This window comes from Microtus pennsylvanicus, chromosome 1, assembly GCF_037038515.1.
Source record: "Microtus pennsylvanicus isolate mMicPen1 chromosome 1, mMicPen1.hap1, whole genome shotgun sequence".
In the NCBI taxonomy this organism is placed as follows: Eukaryota; Metazoa; Chordata; class Mammalia; order Rodentia; family Cricetidae; genus Microtus; species Microtus pennsylvanicus.
Window position 1 is genome coordinate 142440073 of NC_134579.1, and position 23060 is coordinate 142463132.

Below are 23060 nucleotides of genomic sequence, written 5' to 3' on the forward strand. Positions count from 1 at the left end.
TAACTCCCTCCCTAGATCATACTTTGACCTATGGGTTCCTTCCATTGTCTGAGAACACCTTTCTGCAAGAGGACTGTGAAGGTTACTCTCTTCTGTCATCTCTCTTAGGACAAGACAAGATTACTACCGGGGAATCACATAGGAAGGGTAAAGGTGACCAAGATATCTTGGAGAGGAGGACATGTACACAACCAATACATAATGCTAGAATGTTGCCTTGAAACCCTCCATAGAACGATGGAGCCCACAGTCATTTTAAGGACATACAGCCCACCTCTTCTCCAACACTGAGACATGAAACTCCTCACACAACTGCTCCTGGGCCTCTCTCCTAATCATTAATTTGACTGGTGACATCAGTGATTAAGGATTGATCTTCCTTTCTAGTCATCATTCAGCTGCTCTCTTTCCAGTCCTCAGAGACATTTCTGTCACCTTCCAGCAGGTTCTAAGTAAATACAGGATAGACTGGGTGCTCAGCTCGGTCTCTGTGTCACAAGGACACATAGGCATGATAGATGCTCCCTGCTTTGTGCAAACAGACCCAAGGCAAGAACAGAGCAGATGTCAGCCCCAGGATGAGCCATTGTTCCTGAGGCCATGGGGATGCTTATCAGCCTTGTTGCACAATTTGTGTCTTGGTGAAGGAACATAAAGGGAAGTTGAGAGGGATGCAGGGCATCACTGAGAATGGAAGGGCTTGAGCAGTGCCTTGGACCCCAATCCCACCACTCACAGCCCATTGGATTATGAGAAGTGCTTCTTTCTGAGAAGAATCTCAGCCCAGAAGGAGGAAGAACAGCAGAGCCTGAGTTCTGTATTGGAGCTGAGGCTCTTCTCCTCAGACAGAGGACAGCAAGTGAGAAGATTGATGGAGTCCTCTGTGCTTTTCTGCAAGAGGTGTACCCCCTGGCAGAGGCTTCTGCTCACAGGTAAGCGTGCCCACTCCCTGACTGTGTGGGGAGGGGGACTCAGAGGCAGGCTGGATTTTCCTAAAGAGGGAAGGATCTTGAGAGGAGACATAAGGTTTCTATTTGTAGTTATGGTACATAACGCACAGTAAGGGACAGAGGCTCAGCATCCAGAAGCTCTCAGAGGAGAGCAAGTGATGATGGTAAGAGAAAAGCCTCAAGCACTCCATATTCACAGTGAATTTCATTGGCTGCAATGTTCTGAAGACAGTTGTTCCCAACTGTAATAGCACGACCCTCCAAATAGTGATCAAGTGGAATAGCTAGTGAGATGTCTCAGTGTGGGAAGATATGACAACATGAAACCAATACTCAGCTCCCACATAGTTGATGGAGAGAACAGACTCCTGCAGGATCTACTCTGCCCTCCACATAGGTGCTGTGACATGCACACACCCATGCACACCCTAGCACATGTGCCCCACACAAATTTGTGGCACACATCTTCATATGTGCACAAGGAGACACCAGTCTTGACAAATACATACATATATTTAAATAAGTAAATCTAAAATAATTTATTTCACACTTGAATAATTACTGTAATAAATTTCAAACCTAAGAACTATGAAGAGAATACCATGGAGACACATTCCACTTTCCTTCCTTTCTTTTTCCCTTTATCCACTAGTGTCTGAGTCTTCTCCAGGAAATGACCCTTCAAAAAGATCTGACTGATCCTGTCTTACAAATTCCTGGTTATGCCAGGCAGTGTCAGCTCAGGTCTTTATTCCTAGCACTTGTGACACAGAGGCAAGGCTAGCCTGGTCTACAGAGTAACTTCCAGGACAGCCAAGAATACACAGAGAAACCTTGTCTTAAATAAACAAAACCAGAGAAAAAAAGTCAGAAAGTGAGGCCTTTCCAGAGAAGGAGTTCAGAGAGGCAGTGATCGTCATAGATATACTCTATGTGAGGAGGGATAAGGGGCACTTAGTGGGGGAACCAAAAAGACACGTGAGCAGAGAATTCCTCAGAGAGTTAATGACACACTCATACATTCTGAGTCAATGGATCTCATGTTACTCAAGTCTGCAAATGAGGGTGGGCACACCCCTATTTAAACACCAAAGCGTAGTGTTGATTACAACTGTTTAACACTGGAGGTTTTTTTTTTTTCTCAACTCCTTTCTAGCCTTCCTTTTAACCTTCTGGCACCTGTCCACCACTGCCTTTGTGACCACTGTGTCAGTGCCATCCCGAGTTGGCGAAGGAGATGATGTCCTATTCCTTGTCCACAATCTGCCAGAGAAATTTAAAACCGTTGCCTGGTTCAGAGGGTCCTCAGATACGATTGCAAAATATGAACTGCCTGACAATTCAAATAGGCCTGGTCTTGCACACAGCGGCAGAGAGACAATATTTCACAATGGATCCATGCTCCTTGAAAAGGTCAACCTGAAGGACACAGGCTTTTATACCGTACGAACCTATAATATACATGGAAATGCCATATCAACAACATATGCATACCTCAACGTGTACGGTAAGTTATTCATTGTGAACGCTGTGCACTGGGTGAGCTTCATTCCACTGAACACTTACAGGAGAGGGGTCTGTGCTTACCTTCCCTATGCATTGTGTTCTCATGTTGGGGTTTGTGCATTTAGTTTGGGACTCACAAGGTGTAGAATAAAGGCAATAGATCAGAATCCTTCGTTTGACTTCACCTTGCACACAGGTAGATGTGTGATGGGTAGTTCATCCAAGGATATCAGCTCCTGTCTAGACTCTAAAGGTTCTTATCATGCATGTTTCCTTGAGAAAGACTCGGAGGAAATCAACATTGAGCCTGGTTAGGGAAAACATGGAATGCCCAGAGATATGAGCACTGGGACACCCTGCCTCAAGACTTTTTTCCCAGACTCAACTTCAGTTGTCCATGAGAAGCATTTTCTTTTTTCTTTTTTTTCTTTTTTCTTTTTTGGAGGAAAATGGGGAGGACCTTCCTTTTATTTATTTATTTATTTATTTATTTATTTATTTATTTATTTATTTATTTATTTATGATTTCTGCCTCCTCCCTGCCACCGCCTCCCATTTCCATCGTCCTCCCCCAATCAACTCCCTCTCCCACATCAGCCTGATGAGCAGTTAGGGTTCCCTGCCTTGTGGGAAGTCCAAGGACTCCCACCTCCTTCCAGGTCTAGTAAGGTGAGCATCCAAAAAGCCTAGGCTCCCACAAAGCCAGTATGTGAAGTAGGATAAAAACCCGGTGCCATTGTTCTTGACTTATCAGTAGTCTTCATTGTCTGCTATGTTCAGCGAGTCCAGTTTTATCCCATGCTTTTCAGACCCAAGCCAGCTGGCCTTTGTGAGTTCCTGATAGAACATCCCAATTGTCTCAGTGTGTGGGTGCACCCCTCGCGGTCCTGAATTCCTTTCTTTGTTCTCTCTCCTTCTGCTCCTGATTTAGACCTTGGGATTTAAGTCCTGTGCTCCAATGTGGGACTCTGTCTCTGTCTCCTTTCATTGCCTGATGATGGTTAATATCCAGGAGGATGACTATATGTTTTCCTTTGGGTTCACTTTCCTATTTGTATTCTCTAGGATCATGAATTATAGTCTCATTGTCCGTTGTTTATGGCTAGAAACCAATTATGAGTGAGTACATCCCATGTTCCTCTTTTTGGGTTTGGGTTACCTCACTCAGGATAGTGTTTTCTATTTCCGTCCATTTTCATGCAAAATTCAAGAAGCCCTTGTTTTTTACTGCTGAGTAGTATTCTAATATGTATATATTTCATACTTTCTTCATCCATTCTTCCATTGAAGGGCATCTAGGTTGTTTCCAGGTTCTGGCTATTACAAACAATGCTGCTATGAACATAGTTGAGCATATACTTTTGTTGTATGATAGGGCATCTCTTGGGTATATTCCCAAGAGTGGTATTGCTGGGTCCAGGGGTAGGTTGATCCCTAATTTCCTGAGAAACCACCACACTGCTTTCCACAGTGGTTGCACAAGTTTGCATTCCCACCAGCAAGGGATGAGTGTACCCCTTCCTCCACAACCTCTCCAGCAAAGGCTATAATTGGAGTTATTTATTTTATCCATTCTGACAGGTGTAAGATGGTATCTTAAAGTTGTCTTGATTTGCATTTCCCTGATCGCTAAGGAAGTTAAGCATGACCTTAAGTGTCTTTTGGCCATTTGAACTTCTGTTGAAAATTCTCTGTTAAGCTCAGTTCCCCAATTTTATAATTGGGTTGATTAACATTTTAAAGTCTAGTTTCTTGAGTTGTTTATATATTTTGGAGATCAGACCTTTGTCAGTTGTGGGTTTGGTGAAGATCTTCTCCCAGTCAGTGGGTTGCCTTTTTGTCTTAGTGACAGTGTCCTTTGCTTTACAGAAGCTTCTCAGTCTCAGGAGGTCCCATTTATTCAATGATGCCCTTAGTGTCTGTACTGCTGGGGTTTTACGTAGGAAGTAGTCTCCTGTGCCCATGGGATGTAGAGTACTTCCTACTTTCTCTTCTATCATGTTCAGTGTGTTTGGACTGATATTGAGGTCTTTAATCCATTTGGACTTGAGTTTTGTGCATGGTGATAGATTTTCATTCTTCTACAGATTGACATCCAGTTTTGCCAGCACAATTTGTTGAAGATGCTCTCTTTTTTCCATTGTATACTTTTAGCTTCTTTATTGAAAATGAGGTGTTCGTGGGTTTGTGGGTTAAATCCAGGTCTTCTATATGTTTCCATTCTCAGTTTTTATGCCAGTACCAAGCTATTTTCAATACTGTATCTCTGTAGTAGAGGTTGAAGACAGGAATGATAATGCCTCCAGACGATCTTTTATTGTATAAGATTGTTTTGGCTATCTTGTTTTTTTTTCCATATAAAGTTGATTATTTCTTCTCCAGGTCTGTGAAGAATTTTGAAGGGGATTGCATTGAATCCTTCAATTTTCTGTTGTCATCTTCATTTTCTTTCTTTAAAGACTGGAAGTTCTTGTCAAATAGATCTTTCACTTCCTTGGTCAGAGTTATCCCAAGATATTTTATGCTGTTTGTGGCTATCGTGAAAGGTGATGCTTCTCTGATTTCCCTCTCTGCTTCCTTATCCTTAGTGTATAGGAAGGAAACTCATTTTTTTGGAGTTGATCTTGTATCCTGCCACATTACTAAAGGTGTTTATCAGCAGTAAAAGTTCTTTGGTGGAGTTTTTGGGCTCGCTTATGTATACTATCATATCATCTGCAAATAACGAAAGTTTAATTTCTTTCTTTCCAATTCAAATCCCCTTTATCCCCTTATGTTGTCTTATTGCTATTGCTAAAACTTCAAGCACTATATTGAAGAGGTATGGAGAGAGTGGACAGCCTTGTCGTGTTCCATATTTAAGTGGGATGGCTTTGAGATTTTCTCCGTTTAATTTAATGTTAGCTGTCGGCTTGCTGTAAATAGCTTTTATTTTATTTACGTATGACCCATGTATCCCTAATCTCTCCAAGACCTTTATCATAAAGGGATGTTGAATTTTGTGAAATGCTTTTTCAGCATCCAATGAAATGATCATATGGTTTTTTTCTTTCAGTTTATTTATATGATGGATTACATTGATAGATTTTCGTATTTGAACTAGCCCTGCATCCATGAGAAGCATTTTCTAAGCTTTGGATTTGGATGTCTTGATGCCAAGGAAGAGTGCTCCCTGGTAGTCAAAGTCATGTGATATGTGGAATCAGATGAGAACCTTGGTTGAGCTACATCCCTTGGCCATCTTCTTCAGAGAGGCAGCTGGGAAGAATAGGTTGGCAGGTGTTCAGGCCATTAACTCACAGTCCTTTTGGGCATATGAGATTTCATATCAAGGTTGTGGTCCCCAAGGAGTAGGACGGATGAAACAGATTTTTTTACAAGTGCTTGTCGGCTGGGTGCAGCTCCTAGAATTCTCTCCTGTAGGCAAATGGTTACAGGATAGATTGAGCCTTCCCAGATAGATGCTGTATTTCCCCAAATGATCTTCAGGGATGTCATCTGGATACATAATGAACTGGCAGAAAAGCATTTTGCCTGAACTAGGAACTTACCTAGGAACCTGTTTCCAACTGTGTTTTTACAGATGTGGAAATCATGGTCACAGTGTTCTCAGACATACTGACTGCTTAATGGGTCTGTCACACTGCCAGGAGACCATGTTCTCTCTCCCACTTCATGTGTTTCCTTTGGTAAATGCATGTTATCCATGGCGAATCAATTAGATAGAGGTTCAAGGCCTCTCAGAGGTCACAGAACACAGGGAAGCAGAGTACGTGGGAGCACGGTCTTGAAAATCTTGCAGAATGAAGGGTCTCACAGCCGTTTTCCAGGGATCAGGTCACCTCCTCCCACACACTCAAGATCTGAGACTCCTACATATCCTGGGCCCAGAACCCAGTCTGATGGTGACTCCAGGGAGAACAGTTTTGTTCTTTTCCACACACATAACGCACCTGGTCCCACTGGAGTCTCAAACTCGGTTTTGTCACCTTCCTCCTGGGAGCAAAGTCCATATTTTGAGAGTATTGAAAACAGGGCAGACTGGGTGCCCAGCTGGGGTTCTTTGTCGCACAGTTGTGCAGATTTCCCCTTTTTAGTGCTGAGAAACCTAAACGAGGACACAGCAGAGTGCAGTTCCAGGCTGAGCTGCTATTATCTCATGTCACAGGGATGGTCGTCACCCTTGACTCTTACTCTGTGTTCTAGAGGAGAGAAACACAAGGAGAGATTCAGAAAAGAACATGGGGCAACACTGACATTGGAGGGGCAGAGAAGTGGTTTGAACACAGACCCACCATCAGCCCGTTGTACTATGGGAGGTGCTCCTTCCTGGGAGGAGGCTCAGCTCAGATGAGAAGGACAGCAGAGTTTGTGAGCTGTGCTGGAGCAGACACCTCGGAGGCAGGAAAGATCAGCTCACTCAGACAATGCAGTTCCCCTCTGTGCTCCTCTGTAAAGGGTGCACCACATCTCAGGGCCTTCTGCTCCTAAGTGAGGAGACCAGGAGTGACGGTGTGTGAGAGGAGAGGACTGACATACTCTCTGGTGTCATGAGAGGAGTCTCAGTGTTTGTAGGGGAGAAGAATACAGAGTGCGAGAGAGGCTCAGAATTTGAATTCACTCCTTGAATACTTCAAGTTCACTGATGGCTTCATTTTTAAAATAATACAAGACTACCAGGTGTTGGTGGCACATGCTTTTAATCCCAGCACTTTGGAGACAGAAGCAGGTAGATCTCTGTGAGTTTGAGGCCAGTCTGGTCTACAAGAGCTAGTTCCAGGACATCTAGGGCTGTAATACAGAGAAACCCTGTCCTGAAAAATAAAAAAAAAATACAGGACAACTTATGGTTTTTACAATGTCCCAGTTCGAGAGAACTTGAAGTAAAGAAAGCTATGAGAATTCAGGTGTTAACTGCCATTCCAATAGGAACACAACAACAACAGATCTCGAGAGTGAAAACAGTGTTGGTAGGGGCAGAGGGTGGGCAGACACCACCCCACCACCATCCACTGTAAACATGAGCAGGGATCTGCTCCAGTAAGATCCCAGGCAAACTGACAACGGCAGAGCGAGATCCATATATTGGAAATGACAAGTGTGGGGATAACGAGAGCATGAAGGTCATGTGCAGACCACCACCAAGTAGGACAGGGACACTCACCCACCACCCTAGGCTGAACTATGGACACAGCTTCTCAGGACACAGAGCCTCATCTTAGCCAAATATAAAAGATCCAACTTAGATGTATCTTTGTCTTCCTTTATAGCTTACCTTTGGAAGTGTGGGCTCCTTGATACCTCTTCACAGCCTACCATTGAATTTGTGCCACCCAGCGTTGCTGAAGGGGGAAGTGTTCTTTTACTTGTTCACAATATTCCAGAGAATACTGTAGGCTTTGCCTGGTTCAAAGGAATGGCTGCCTTCAAGAACCTTTTGGGTATCCGACGTCCACAATCTAGGAAACCAATTGTTTTTGGACCTGCATACAGTGGCAGGGAGACACTAAACAGTGATGGGTCCCTGCTGCTTCACAGTGTCAGTCAGAAAGACCGTGGATTGTACAAACTGCGAATTCTGAAATCATATGGTACACGTGAGGATGTACAAGTGCAACTCCAGGTGGACAGTAAGTGATTCTCTGTCATTGTTCAGTTTTGGGTGGTGCTTAGACACACAGGACTACCATGGCTGGCCTAGCTCCCCTTCCCTCTTACACAGTAAACCCCGGGTGGAGGTTTGAGCACTTAGTGTAGGACTCACTCATAGAGACAAATGGCCATAGATCAGCTTCCATCTTTAGTCTCCATGTGCATCAAGGAAGACCTTGATGGAATGTAACTCGGCTAACATGTCAGAGTCAATCTATTCTATTCGGGCTCTAGACCTGGGAGAACTGAATCCTGTTATCTTTCCATGGCTGGACTAAAGTGACCCAGGCTATTGTAATGCACTTATATTCTCTCAAAGATCTTAAGAAACAATGGTTTTTGAACATTCAGGTCAAACTGGAGTATTTATTACCTTCAAATTGAGAGTGTCATTAACAAAATCCAGGAGTTGGTGCAGGGATCACAGATGGGTTTTTCCTATTAGTTTGCTCTTCATGCTTGCTCAACCAGCTCTCTTATATCACCCAAGACTCCTAGCCCAGGGCTTGAAGTGTCCACAATGGTCTGAATCCTTTTGCATCAATCCCCAATTTAAAAAATGTACTACAGTTTTGCCCACAGGCACATCTGGTGGATGCATTTTTAACTGAGGCCGTTTCTTGCAAAATGACTGTAACTTGTGTCAAATTGACACAAAACCATACAGCCTAGTACCGAAATATTTTAAAGAGCTGAGTCTGCCCTGAAGACCAGACTACTCCCAACCCTCGCACAACCCCAGAGCTAAGGGGCACTTGACAATACTACAAGTGCATCTATTAGGTGAAGTCAAAGGATGAGTATTGCCTCAAAGGAAACTGAAGAAAAAAACCAGAAAATGATCGTTACTTCCAGACCTGTTGAGTGCAGGGGAGGCATCACCTCAAACCTCAGTGTACATGAGTGTGTGTGGTGTTTGCCTGAGTGTAGTGAGGAAGCAGCCATTTAGAAGAAATGACACTTTCAGGGGCATTGTTTGTAAAGAGGAGTTTTGAAAGGTCAAGAAAGATAATATTTCTGCCCTTCATTATGTGGCATACACACACACACACACACACACACACACACACACACACACACACAAACACACACACACTCACACACAAGCAAGTCTAGCATGAGTGATGATTCCATCTCCTCAGTCTGGAGGTCACCATCTTTTTACCAAACACAGTGATTTTCATGTGATGTCTTTTTCTCTCTTCCCTCCCAGGTTCCCTTTCTGTGTTCTGTAATGCTCTCATTTCTTCCCGACTCATGATCCAACCGGTGCTTCGCTATGTTGCTGAAGGTGAAGACGTACTTCTCCAAGTTCATAATCTTCCAGAAGAAGCACGAGTGTTTTCCTGGCACAAATCAAACAATGGGAGCCCAGCCCGTAAACTTGTAGAATACAACAGAGTCAAGCATTCTATCTCCTGGGAGCCTGCACAGAGAATAAAAGGGACGGTGTACAAAACTGGATCCCTACAGCTTCTGGATGTCATTGAGAGTGATGCAGGAATGTACACACTGGAAGTTTTAAACAAAGATTCCAAAATTGAGCGAGCAAATGTGGAGTTTTATGTAAAGAGTAAGTGACTCTCTATGGCCTTTGACTGCTGGGTGTGGCTCATCCTATTTCATACACTAACGTGGCAGGATTGGACTGTGCCTGCTCTATCCCCAATTGCATTGTTTACCCCCACCCTCGGGGTTTAGGCCATCACTGCAGGACACTCACTGGGTAAACAAACTGTAATAGATCAGAACTCCTAACCTGGGTTCACTTGCAGAGAGGAGGACCTGTGCTGGGTAAACTCAAGCCCAGGATGTCAGTGTCACTTGTTGCTCTCCCCAGAAAGACTCTGTGGGAATCAGGCAGTCCCTGGTTGATAAAGGCATGGGGTCTTCACAGAGCCTGTGAGGAAGTCCTAACTCCAGAACTTTGCCCGTCTGAACTCAATATGACATTGGGGAGATTTTTGTAACTGTTTAGATTTCCCATCAGAGCTGACAGAAACAAAACTTTATTGACTGTCCAAGTCATGGGACTGACTGTCTCCTAGAGTATAGAACCAGCTGTGTGCAGCCATGGCAGCTGCAGTTAGGAAGGTCACCTGTGCATCTCCTTCTCCTGAGGCTCAGTGGACAGGTGTCCAGGCCATTAGCCTATTGCTCTGATGGGCTTATGAGACTTCACAGGGAGGTCAAAGCTCCAAGGGAAAAAACAGAGTAGGCAGCTACTCCAGATCCCTCTATCATCACAGGATTCCAGTCTAGGAAATTCTCTTCTGCAGCTAAATAGTAGCAGATGCTGCTGGTCTGAGCAGCTTCCTGATCCCAAACTCAGACCATTGTTCATGACTAAGCTTAACTCATACATGACAATTATCATTCACGGTGTATCCTATTGTGTAGAAACTGAGACAGGAAACAGTGTCTAAACAGGAGTAACCCAGTCTCCAGGTGGCAGATCCAAAGCTCAATCTATGTCTTTAGTCACAGGTCCAAATTCTCCCCCCTGGAAACTTTATAAAGCATAAACTTAAGACGGCTTGTTTTACTCTCTGGATGACTGTCATTTGGTATTCTCCTCTGTTTCTTCACAGAGTCTGTGACACAGCCCTTCGTGCAAATCACTGACACCACTGTCACAGGAGGTACATCTGTGATCTTGACCTGCATTTCACCTGATACTGATGTCTCTATCCGTTGGATCTTCAATAATGAGAATCTACAGCTCACAGAGAAGATGACTCTGTCCCCAACAAAGTGTGGACTCAGAATAGATCCTGTAGGGAGAGAGGATTTTGGACTATACCAGTGTGAGGTCTCCAATTTCTTCAGTTTGCAGACCAGTCCCCCAGTTAGGCTAAGATGAGTGAGCGACCTCTCCTCTCATCCCACAGTAGAATGCTGGCATTTCTTTATTAGTGGAGTATAAAATGGTGAAAAGTTATGTGGTGAAAATGATTAGCTATTACTCAGATACTGCCAGCATATTTATTCACGCCTATAATCTTGGGATACATGTGTGTACAAAAAGGAGCCAAAATTTGAAGTGACGTTTCCTTAAAACAAAAATAAAGATATCAATACAGTAAACAAAATTTCAAACACATTAAGAGCGTAGGTTGTGGTTCAATTATATAGCAATACCTTAGAATTCTTGGAAACTAGTTACAGGAGTCCTCAAATTTTTGGATGCTCCGAGTCTGCTGTGAAAATGGTGCCTTGTTTGCATAGAGAAAAACCATCCTCTCATACGCTCAAATACATTCCCTGTTCAACTAATTCACCTACTCCCAATACTGCCTGCACAACAGTCAACCATGTGAAGTGAGGAAGAGTGACAGGAGAAAGGTCTGCCCATTTTCACTGTGGACATAACTAGTTTCTAAGTAGATTCGATCTACAGTTTATTTCATACACAGATGTAACATCTTTCACATAAGGGCAGATCATGCTGTTTTCACCTTGAGAGTGTCATTCACAGTGTCACATTTTTTAATTTATTTATTTATTAAGGATTTCTGCCTCCTCCCTGCCACCGCCTCCCATTTCCCTCCCCCCCGATCAAGTCGCCCTCCCTCATCAGCTCAAAGAGCAATCAGGGTTCCCTGCCCTGTGGGAAGTCCAAGGACCGCCCACCTCCATCCAGGTCTAGTAAGGTGAGCATCCAAACTGCCTAGGCTCCCACAAAGCCAGTACGTGCAGTAGGATCAAAAACTCACTGCGATTGTTCTTGAGTTCTCAGTAGTCCTCATTGTCCGCTATGTTCAGCAAGTCCGGATTTATCCCATGCTTTTTCAGACCCAGGCCAGCTGGCCTTGGTGAGTTCCCCATAGAACATCCCCATTGTCCCAATGTGTGGGTGCACCCCTCGCGGTCCTGAGTTCCTTGCTCGTGCTCCCTTTCCTTCTGCTCCTGATTTGGACATTGAGATTTCTGTCCGGTGCTCCAATGTGGGTCTCTGTCTGTCTCCTTTCATCGCCTGATGAAGGTTAATATTCAGAAGGATGCCTATATATTTGTCTTTGGATTCACCTTCTTATTTAGCTTCTCTAAGATCGCGAATTATAAGCTCAATGTCCTTTATTTATGGCTAGAAACCAAATATGAGTGAGTACATCCCATGTTCCTCCTTTTGTGTCTGGCTTACCTCACTCAGGATAGTGTTTTCTATTTTCATCCATTTGTATGCAAAATATAAGAAGTCCTTTTTTTTACTACTGAGTAATACTCTAATATGTATATATTCCATTTTTCATTTTTAAACATTATTTTGTGTGTTTTCATTCTTTATTTTTTGTTTTTCGAGACAGGGTTTCTCTGTAGCTTTGGTGCCTGTCCTGGAACTCGCTCTTGTAGACCAGGCTGGCCTCGAACTCATAGAGATCTGCCTGCTTCTGCCTCCTGAGTGCTGGGATTAAAGGCATGCGCCACAAACGCCTGGCTGGGACATTTCTTATTAAATTTTTTCTGTTAATATGTATTTCTTTCTTTTTTTTTTAATTTTCCCCTCGTATATTACATCCTGACCAGTGTTTCTTCTTCCTCCAGTCCTTCTTAAACCCCCACTTCTCCTGTATCCCAGTCACACTCTTTTTTTTCCCTTAAAAAATGAACAGTTCTCCCAGGGGTATCTACAGAACATGGCATGTCAAGTTCTATTAGACTTGCCACAATTCCTCATTTCAGAGCTGGGAGAGGCAGCCCAGTAGGAAGAAAATCATTCAAAGGGCAGGCAAAACAGTCAGAAATGTGCCCTGCTTCTACTGCTAGGAGTTCTACAATACCTACCCACACCACCATAACTTGTATGCAGAGGCTCTAGCTCAAACTCCTACGGGATCCATGATTATCACTGCAGTCTCTTTTGTCTACTGTAAGCTCTGCTTTATTGATTCTGTGTTCTATGTTTTTATGGTGTCCTTGGCCCCTCTGGTTCCTATCATCCATCCTACCCCTATTCTGTGGGATACTTCTCCTGCTGCCAAATATTTAGCTGTGTGTGTTTTCACCTGTTCCCATAATTGTGAGCTGATGCCTCTCTGATAAGGTTAGACACTTATTTACGAGATATCAGAATATCAATAGTAATAATTTCATTGAAATGTTTTTTCACTCATGTGTGGTTCTATCTTGAATTTCTGGGCTGTCCATCCTCTGGTTCCTGGCTATCCAGGCAGTGTCAGGTTTGGGGTCCCTCTTATTGTATGGTTGTTTATTTGGACCAGCCATTGGTTGGTCACTCCCATAAGTTCTATTCCATCATTACCCCAGTACATCTTACAGGAAGGAGAGATTGTAGTTCAAATGTTTTGTGTTTTGATTGGTGTCCCAGTTACAAGAATCTGTTGTGGTTATAGAAGATGACTGGTTCAGACTATTCCTCACTACTAGGAGTCTCTAGTAGGATCACTCTTGTACATTCCAGGTTTCACTACAGCAGTGAAAACCCCACACTGCTCCTATAATTCCCCCACCATTCCTGTCATTTTCCCAAGTACTCTCTCATTCCATCCCACCTCCTGCTACCTGTTTCCTCCTGTTTCCATCCCTGAAGGCTTCTAGTCCATCCACAAAATATATTCTGTTTCTTCTTTCCAGGGAGCTTCATGGGTCCCAGTGGAGTTTTCCTTGTTAGCTATCTTCTCTATGCATGCAACAAAACTGCATCTAATTGTGCACAATAATAGTTTATAGAAGTAGAGCTCAGATGGGTGTGCCTGTTACAGGTTCCAGAGACTTCTGTAGAATCTTTAGGATTTTCCAAAAAAGTTCATGTCATCTGCAGATTTATTTTACAACCAATTAACTGGCTACATTTTATTTATCTGTGTTGCCTAATCGCCCTGTCTAGGACATCTAAGAGAATACTGAAGAAAAGTTGTCACTGCAGCCTCCTTGTGTCAGTCCTGGTCTTACAGGGAAAGCTGTCAGTGTCTGCACTGAGTACTGAGATGGCAGTGGTTTTCCCAAGTGCCCTTACAGCAATGGCCTCTCTTATACTAGTTAGTCTGTTTTCATCATTAAAAATTGTTAGCTTTTGTCAATCTTCTTCATTGATTCACTCCTATGAGTTATAAGTGAAATCACTTTTGTCTTTTTCATGCTCCCAACGCTGTAGGTTCTGTTTCTCTAGGAATTTGTCTGTTTCATGCAAGTCATTGTACAGTTCCCTATCCCTATTGAGTTGTCATGGAAACTTTAGTAATCTGAAAAATTGACAGCAAGATCTCAAATTTCACTTCTAATGTTAATAATGTGGCTCTTTCAAAACCAAGTCAATCTAACTAAATGCTGTCAATGCCAGTAAGCACTTTGAAGAATAAACTTTTTTCATTTTATTGAAAATAGATTCTTTTTCATACAATATATACTGTTTACAGTTTGCCCTCTCTCAACTCTTCCCACTTCCTTCCCACATCCCTTTCCATAAAGAGCCACTCCCTTTCTTTCTCCCATTAGAGAAGAATAATCCTGTAAGAAACAATAACAAAACATGATAAAATAAAATATAATAAGATGAAGCAAAACTATTATATTGGTTTTGTACATTACAACCACACAGGAGCAAAAGAGTCCTAAGAGCAGTCACAAGAGTCAGACACCCACTGGTTCTCAGAGTCAGGAGTCTCATAAAAATACTAATATAGGTAATACTTATAATATACATGCAGAGGACCTGGGGCCAACTCATGTAATCCCTCTGCATGCTGATGCAATCTCTGTGAGTTCAAATGTGCCTTGCTTAGTTGAATCCTTGTACTCTTGGTTTCCTCCATTCCCTCTGACTCTTATACTCTTTCTGCTTTCTCTTCTGAGTAATATCTGGAACTTTGAGGGGATAGATTTGATGGAGACATCCCATTTAGACTGTCCATATTGTAAGTGTTACAGCTCTGGAAGGAAAGGTAGCTTATCCATCTGAAGCCAAACAATACTTGTAGGTGTTACAGATATGAAATGCAAGTTATCCTGGCTGCTGGAAGTCAGGCAATACCTGTAAGTGTTACAGCTCTGAAGTTGAAGGTATCCTGGCCTTTGGAAGCCAGATAATCCCTACAACTCAGAAGGGGAAGGTATCTTGGCCATCAGAATCTAAGTAATACATAGAGCTCAGAAGGCAAAGGTATCCTGGTAAGGATCCAGGTGATATCTAAACGTCTGTTCCAGTGGGGCATGGTTTCCATGCAGGAATGTAGTATCTCTGAATCTCTCTGGAAGAGCCTTTGCAACCCCACTCTGCTCTGCTAAGGGAGTTTTCCCACAGAGATGTAGCAGTTCTGTTTCTCTCTACCAAAAGTTTTTACTTCTTTGCCCCTCACCATGTAGGGTTAAGCCCAGCCCATTGGGGGCGTGTTGGCCTTGGGCTAATGTTTACTTGTAAATCTGCCGGGCGTGCACCCAGGCTTCCCTTCTGCTTTCAGTTCTCCATGGGTACCGTGATACTGTAAGTCTATTTCCCCATTAAAGCTGTATATATTTTTTACAATCTGTCTGCGTTCATTTATGCCATTACACTTGGCGCCCAGTGAGGCTTTGCGGATACCCGCCCTGAATCAGAGCCTCCTGGGGGCTACTGCTGGGAGCCAGCGGCACCCCCCTCCAGAGGCCTCTCTCTTCGCGCAGAAGTACCCTCTCAGCACTGCTCCTTGCTGGTTTGCTTCTGCCTAACTACGGCGGCATAAGCAGCTGAGATTCTGAGTCACTAAACATCTACAGCGATTCGATTTTTCCTGGCACCTGCTAGAAAGTCGGCAAACGGGACAGGATACTTAGCCCCAGCGGTTTGGAATCAGCCCGCACCACAAGTCTGTGTGCCCCGCCCTGCCCAACAGTGGTATAAGCGGCTCTGTAACAGCGTGATCAGTACACAGCGCTGCTCTGTGTCCCCTCCGCCTGGGTGGATTAGTTCGGCCTTGGCTCGGCCGGGCTTCCTGGCCTTCCACCCAATTGCTTTTATCAGCCTGGTGTGTGCTCCAACTTTTGGTTTTGAGTCAATTGTTTCAGACTTAGGCCATGTGGACTTTTTCCCCACCACTGGCAGGAACCGGTCATTGCAGGTAAAAAAAAAAAATTTTCTTTTATAAATAAAATGTCTGAAAACATTACCATTCAAGACTTTAACAGCTTTTTTGAGTGTACCATGTAGGAGATTTTACAAAAGGTGTCTATCACCCCACATCTATGGATCTTTCTGGGATTCGTAGTTTTCCTTGTTACTATATGGTTTGATAATAGAAATATGATAAAGTCTTTATGAGACGAATCCAGGATTTTTAAGGCAGAGGTTGACCACTTAAGAACAATTGAGAATGACAACTATCTTCTCAAGAATCAGTTTGAAGTTCTCCAGGAAGAGAACAGATCTTTGTTTAACATGACTCGATTAACTGAGCAAAATTTAGAAAAGGTACAGGCTGATGTTAAGGAGAAATTCATCACTATGGGAGACGGAACAGATGATTTGGATCGTAAGCTTCAGTCCCTTTCTGTAGGAACTGAAACATTAACTGAGAGAATCAAAACTGCTGAATGTGACAATCGAATTTTGTCTAAAGCTTATGACAGATTGGCGGAAATATTGTCAATACAAGAAGGCACGGTTTATGCCATAAAAACTATGTCCAAAGATGAGAAGTTATCTCTAATGGACAAACTTCATACTTTAGAATCCTCAATGAAGGCTTTGGAACATAATTCTGGACAGGAGATTCAGACATTGCAGAAGGCAATGGTGAATAGAATTGAAAAGATTGAGGAATTTCTAAATTCTGATGAAGAAGAGCAAAGGGTAAAAAGGCAAATTTTAACTACATCTGTGGGTAAATCCCTCCGGGACAATTTCCACAAAGCTCTACCTACAGCTCTACCTGCCTTTCCAGTAATAACAACAGAGAAGGTGATTGGTTCCAGAAACCTTAGGGTCATCAAGCAAGATACATGGGAGCCTGTCCATATGAATGATCTCAAAGAAATTAAACAGGCTGTCATGACTTTTGGGATGCACGCCTCTTTTGTTAAAGAGATGTTAAAACCTTGGGCCACAACAAGCAGAGCAACCCCCTCAGACTGGCTTCAGCTGAGCTCTGCGGTCCTTGAGAGTGGACTGCAATTGAAACGGAAATGCTTATTCAGGCAAGAGTCTAGACTTTTAGAACAGCAGGAAAAGGCGAAGGGAATTGACATTTCCCTAGATAAAATTCTAGGTGAGGGGCTCTTTTCCAATCCTCAGGAACAAGCTAATTTGGATGAAAACACACTCTCTATGTGTACTACAGCAGCTTTAAGGGCTTGGGACAGGGTACAAGACCCAGGACAGAGAATGGAATCATTTGTCAGAGTTAAACAGGGTCAGAGAACCCTTTAGTGACTTTTTACAAAGACTAACTAAGGCTGTACAAATAGGGATATCTGACCCAGAAGCAAGACGTATAATGATTGAGTCTTTGGCTTATGAAAATGCAAATGTGGAATGTAAAAGGATTTTAGGGCCTTTAAAGCTCAGATCAGCACCCTTGGAAGAATGGGTCTTGCATACACTGATTGTTGATACATTTGACTATGGCACTGAAGCATGGGTAGAAGAAGCAATTTCCAATGGTAAAAGGAGACACCAGAATACCAAATGTTTTAATTGTGGCAAAATGGGTCATATGAAAAGGAATTGTAAACAACAGAATTTCAGAGAGAGTGTGTTTTCATCAAAATTAGCTTGTTCCTGAGGGTTGGAAAAGAGCCCCTCACCTAGAATTTTATCTAGGGAAATGTCAATTCCCTTTGCCTTTTCCTGCTGTTCTAAAAGTCTAGTCTCTTGCCTGAATAAGCATTTCCATTTCAATTGCTGTCCACTCTCAAGGACCACAGAGCTCAGCTGAAGCCAGTCCGAGGGGGTTGCTCTGCTTGTTTTGGCCCAAGGTTTTAACATCTCTTTAACAAAAGAGGCGTGCATCCCAAAAATCATGACATCCTGTTTAATTTCTTTGAGATCATTCATATGGACAGGCTCCCATGTATCTTGCTTGATGACCCTAAGGTTTCTGGAACCAATCACCTTCTCTGTTGTTATTACTGGAAAGGCAGGTAGAGCTGTAGGTAGAGCTTTGTGGAAATTGTCCCGGAGGGATTTACCCACAGATGTAGTTAAAATTTGCCTTTTTACCCTTTGCTCTTCTTCATCAGAATTTAGAAATTCCTTAATCTTTTCAATTCTATTCACCATTGCCTTCTGCAATGTCTGAATCTCCTGTCCAGAATTATGTTCCAAAGCCTTCATTGAGGATTCTAAAGTATGAAGTTTGTCCATTAGAGATAACTTCTCATCTTTGGACATAATTTTCATGGCATAAACCGTGCCTTCTTGTATTGACAATATTTCCGCCAATCTGTCATAAGCTTTAGACAAAATTCGATTGTCACATTCAGCAGTTTTGATTCTCTCAGTTAATGTTTCAGTTCCTACAGAAAGGGACTGAAGCTTATGATCCAAATCAGCTGTTCCATCTCCCATAGTAATGAATTTCTCCTTAACATCAGCCTGTACCTTTTCTAAATTTTGCTCAGTTAATCGAGTCATGTTAAACAAAGATCTGTTCTCTTCCTGGAGAACTTCAAACTGATTCTTGAGAAGATAGTTGTCATTCTCAATTGTTCTTTTTTTTTTGATTATTTTTTTTATTGATAAAAGAATAAAGAAAAAAAAACAAATTTCCACCTCCTCCCAGCCTCCCCTTTCCCTCCCCCTCCTCCCACTCTTCTCCCCCTCCTCCCACCCCTCTCCCCTTCCCCCCACTCCTCTCCCCCTCCCTCTCCAGTCCAAAGAGCAGTCAGGGTTCCCTGCTCTGTGGTAAGTCCAAGGTCCTCCCCCCTCCGTCCATATCTAGGAAGGTGAACATCCAAACTGGCTAGGCTCCCACCAAGCCAGCAGATTGCGTAGGATTAAAACTGCGTGCCATTGTCCTTGGCGTATCATCAGCCCTCATTGTTCGTCATGATCAGAGAGTTCAGTTTTATCCCATGCTTTTTTTGGTAATAGTCCAGCTGGCCTTGGTGAGCTCCCAGTAGATCAGCTCCACTGTCTCAGTGGGTGGGTGCACCCCTCGTGGTCCCGACTTCTTTGCTCATGTTCTCCCTCCTTCTGCTCCTCGTTGGGACCTTGGGAGCTCAGTCCAGTGCTCCAGTGTGGGTCTCTGTCTCTATCTCCATCCATCACCAGATGAAAGTTCTAAGATGATATGCAAGATATTCATCAGTATTGCGCTAGGATGGGGTCATTTCAGGTTCCCTATCCTCAGCTGCCCAAGGAACTAACTGGGGACCTCAGCTTGGGCACCTGGGAGCCCCTCTAGGGTCAATTCTCCTGCCCACCCTAAAGTGGGTCCCTTAACTAAGACTTGTGGTTACGTGCTCCCCTATCCAACCTTCCTTTATCCCGATCCTCCTATTTCCCCAAGTCCCCCCTCCTTCCCTTCTACCTTTTCTCTCCCCATCTCCCCTTACCCCCTTCCCACCCCACCCCCAAGATCCCACTTTTCTCCCCGGCAATTTTGTCTACTTCCCTTATCCAAGAGGATAACGATATGTTTTTCCTTGTGTTCACCTTCTTACTTAGCTTCTTTAGGTTCGCCAATTGTAGATTCTGTGACCCCTATTTATGGCTAGAAACCAATTATGAGTGAGTACATCCCATGTTCTTCTTTTTGGGTCTGGGATACCTCACTCAGGATAGTGCTTTCTATTTCCATCCATTTGCATGCAAAATTCGAGAAGTCATTGTTTTTTACCGCAGCGTAGTACTCTAGTGTGTATATATTCCATACTTTCTTCATCCATTCTTCCATTGAAGGGCATCTAGGTTGTTTCCAGGTTCTGGCTATTACAAATAATACTGCTATGAACATAGTTGAACAAATGCTTTTGACATGTGATAGAGCATCTCTTGGGTAAATTCCCAAGAGTGGTATTGCTGGGTCCAGGGGTAGGTTGATCCCGAATTTCCTGAGAAACCGAAACACTGACTTCCACAGTGGTTGCACGAGATTGCATTCCCACCAGCAATGGATGAGGGTACCCCTTCCTCCACAGCCTCTCCAGCAAAGGCTATCCTTGGTGTTTTTGACTTTAGCCATTCTGACAGGTGTAAGATGGTATCTCAAAGTTGTTTTGATTTGCATTTCCCTGATTGCCAAGGAAGTTGAGCACGACCTTAAGTATCTTTTGGCCATTTGAAGTTCTTCTGTTGAGAATTCTCTGTTCAGTTCAGTGCCCCATTTTTTAATTGGGTTAATTAGCATTTTAAAGTCTAGTTTCTTGAGTTCTCTATATATTTTGGAGATCAGACCTTTGTCTGTTGTGGGGTTGGTGAAGATCTTCTCCCAGTCAGTAGGTTGCCTTTGTGTCTTAGTGACAGTGTCCTTTGCTTTACAGAAGCTTCTCAGTTTTAGTAGGTCCCATTTATTCAATGTTGCCCTTAATGCCTGTGCTTCTGGGGTTATACCTAAGAAGCGATCACCTGTGCCCATCTGTTGTAGGGTATTTCCCACTTTCTCTTCTATCAGGTTCAGTGTTTTCGGGCTGATAATGAGGTCTTTAATCCATTTGGACTTGAGTTTTGTGCACGGTGATAGATATGGGTCTATTTTCATTCTTCTACAGGTTGACATCCAGTTGTGCCAGCACCATTTGTTGAAGATGCTTTCTTTCTTCCATTGTATACTTTTAGCTCCTTTATCGAAAATGAGGTGTTCATAGGTTTGTGGGGTAAAATCCGGGTCTTCTATACGATTCCATTGGTCGACTTCTCTGTTTTTATGCCAGTACCACCCTGTTTTCATTACTGTAGCTCTGTAATAGAGTTTGAAGTCAGGGATGGTAATGCCTCCAGAAGATCCTTTATTGTATAGGATTGTTTTGGCTATCCTGGGTTTTTTGTTTTTCCATATAAAGTTGATTATTGTCCTCTCCAGATCTGTGAAGAATTTTGATGGGATCTTGATGGGGATTGCATTGAATCTATAAATTGCCTTAGGTAGAATTGCCATTTTTACTATGTTGATCCTCCCAATCCAAGAGCAAGGGATGTCCATCCATTTTTTGCTATCCTCATCAATTTCTTTCTTCAATGCCTTAAAGTTCTTGTCAAATAGATCTTTCACTTCCTTGGTTAGATTTACCCCAAGATATTTTATGCTGTTTGTGGCTATCGTGAATGGAGAAGCTTCTCTGATTTCCCTCTCTGCTTCCATATCCTTTGTGTATAAGAGGGCGACTGATTTTTTGGAGTTGATCTTGTATCCTGCCACATTACTAAAGCTGTTTATCAGCTGTAAAAGTTCTTTGGTGGAGTTTTGGGGATCGCTTATGTACACTATCATATCATCTGCGAATAACGAAAGTTTAACTTCTTCCTTTCCAATTCGAATCCCCTTGATCCCATTATGCTGTCTTATTGCTATTGCTAGAACTTCCAGCACTATATTGAAGAGGTATGGCGAAAGTGGACAGCCTTGTCGTGTTCCTGAGTTAAGCGGGATGGCTTTGAGTTTCTCTCCGTTTAATTTGATGTTAGCTGTCGGCTTGCTGTATATAGCTTTTATTATATTTAGGTATGACCCTTGTATCCCTAATCTCTCCAAGACTTTTAACATAAATGGATGTTGAATTTTGTCGAATGCTTTTTCAGCATCCAATGAAATGATCATATGGTTTTTTTCTTTCAGTTTATTTATATGATGGATTACATTGATAGATTTTCGTATGTTGAACCAGCCCTGCATCTCAGGAATGAAGCCTACTTGATCATAATGGATAATTTTTCGGATGTGTTCTTGGATTCGGTTTGCCAGTATTTTGTTGAGGATTTTTGCGTCGATATTCATGAGTGAGATCGGCCTGTAATTCTCTTTCCTGGTTGAGTCTTTGTGTGGTTTTGGTATCAGAGTAACTGTAGCTTCATAAAAGGAATTTGGTAATGACCCTTCTGTTTCTATATTGTGAAATACATTGAGGAGTATAGGTATTAGGTCTTCTTGGAAGTTCTGGTAGAATTCCGCATTGAAACCATCTGGCCCTGGGCTTTTTTTGGTAGGGAGGTTTTTGATAACCTCTTCTAATTCTTCGCGACTAACAGGTCTATTTAGATTGTTCACCTGGTCCTGATTTAACTTTGGTAAATGATATTTATCTAAGAAAGTATCCATTTCCTTTACATTTTCCAGTTTTGTGGCGTATAGGCTTTTGTAGTAGGATCTAATGATTCTCTGAATTTCCTCTGTGTCTGTGGTTATGTCCCCCTTTTCATTTCTGATCTTATTAATTTGCAAATTCTCTCTCTGCCGTTTGATTAGTTTGGATAGGGGTTTGTCAATCTTGTTGATTTTCTCCAGGAACCAGCTTTTTGTTTCATTGATTCTTTGGATTGTTCTCTGTGTTTCTATTTTATTGATTTCAGCCCTCAGTTTGATTATTTCCAGTCTCCTACTCCTCCTAGGTGAGTCTGCTTCTTTTTTTTCTAGAGCTTTCAGGTGGGCTGTTAAGTCTCCAATGTGAGCTTTCTCTGTTTTCTTTAAGTGGGCACTTAATGCGATGAACTTTCCTCTTAGGACTGCTTTCATAGTGTCCCATAAGTTTGAGTATGTTGTTTCTTTATTTTCATTGAATTCCAGGAAGACTTTAATTTCTTTCTTTATTTCTTCCTTAATCCAGGTGTGGTTCAGTAGTTGGCTGTTCAGTTTCCATGACTTTGTGGGCTTTCCGGGGGTAGCCTTGTTGTTGAATTCTAACTTTAATCCATGGTGATCTGATAAGACACAGGTGGTTAGTAATACTTTTTTGTAACTGTGGATGTTTGCTTTGTTACCGACTATGTGGTCGATTTTCGAGAAGGTTCCCTGAGCTGCAGAGAAGAAGGTGTATTCTTTTCTATTTGGGTGGAATGTTCTATAGATGTCTGTTAAGTCCATT

General features: G+C 42.7%; 1 protein-coding gene across 1 annotated transcript in view; it reads left to right on the forward strand.

The window, feature by feature from the left end:
- Positions 1–871: 871 nt before the first annotated feature.
- Positions 872–23060, forward strand: part of LOC142854779 (pregnancy-specific glycoprotein 22-like) — a 66232-nt gene continuing 44043 nt past the window's right edge. The window contains exons 1-5 of the mRNA XM_075981073.1: positions 872–932; positions 2107–2457; positions 7727–8086; positions 9322–9681; positions 10700–10750. Coding sequence (XP_075837188.1) covers positions 872–932; positions 2107–2457; positions 7727–8086; positions 9322–9681; positions 10700–10750 — 1183 coding nt within the window. The remainder of the gene's footprint in view (positions 933–2106; positions 2458–7726; positions 8087–9321; positions 9682–10699; positions 10751–23060) is intronic.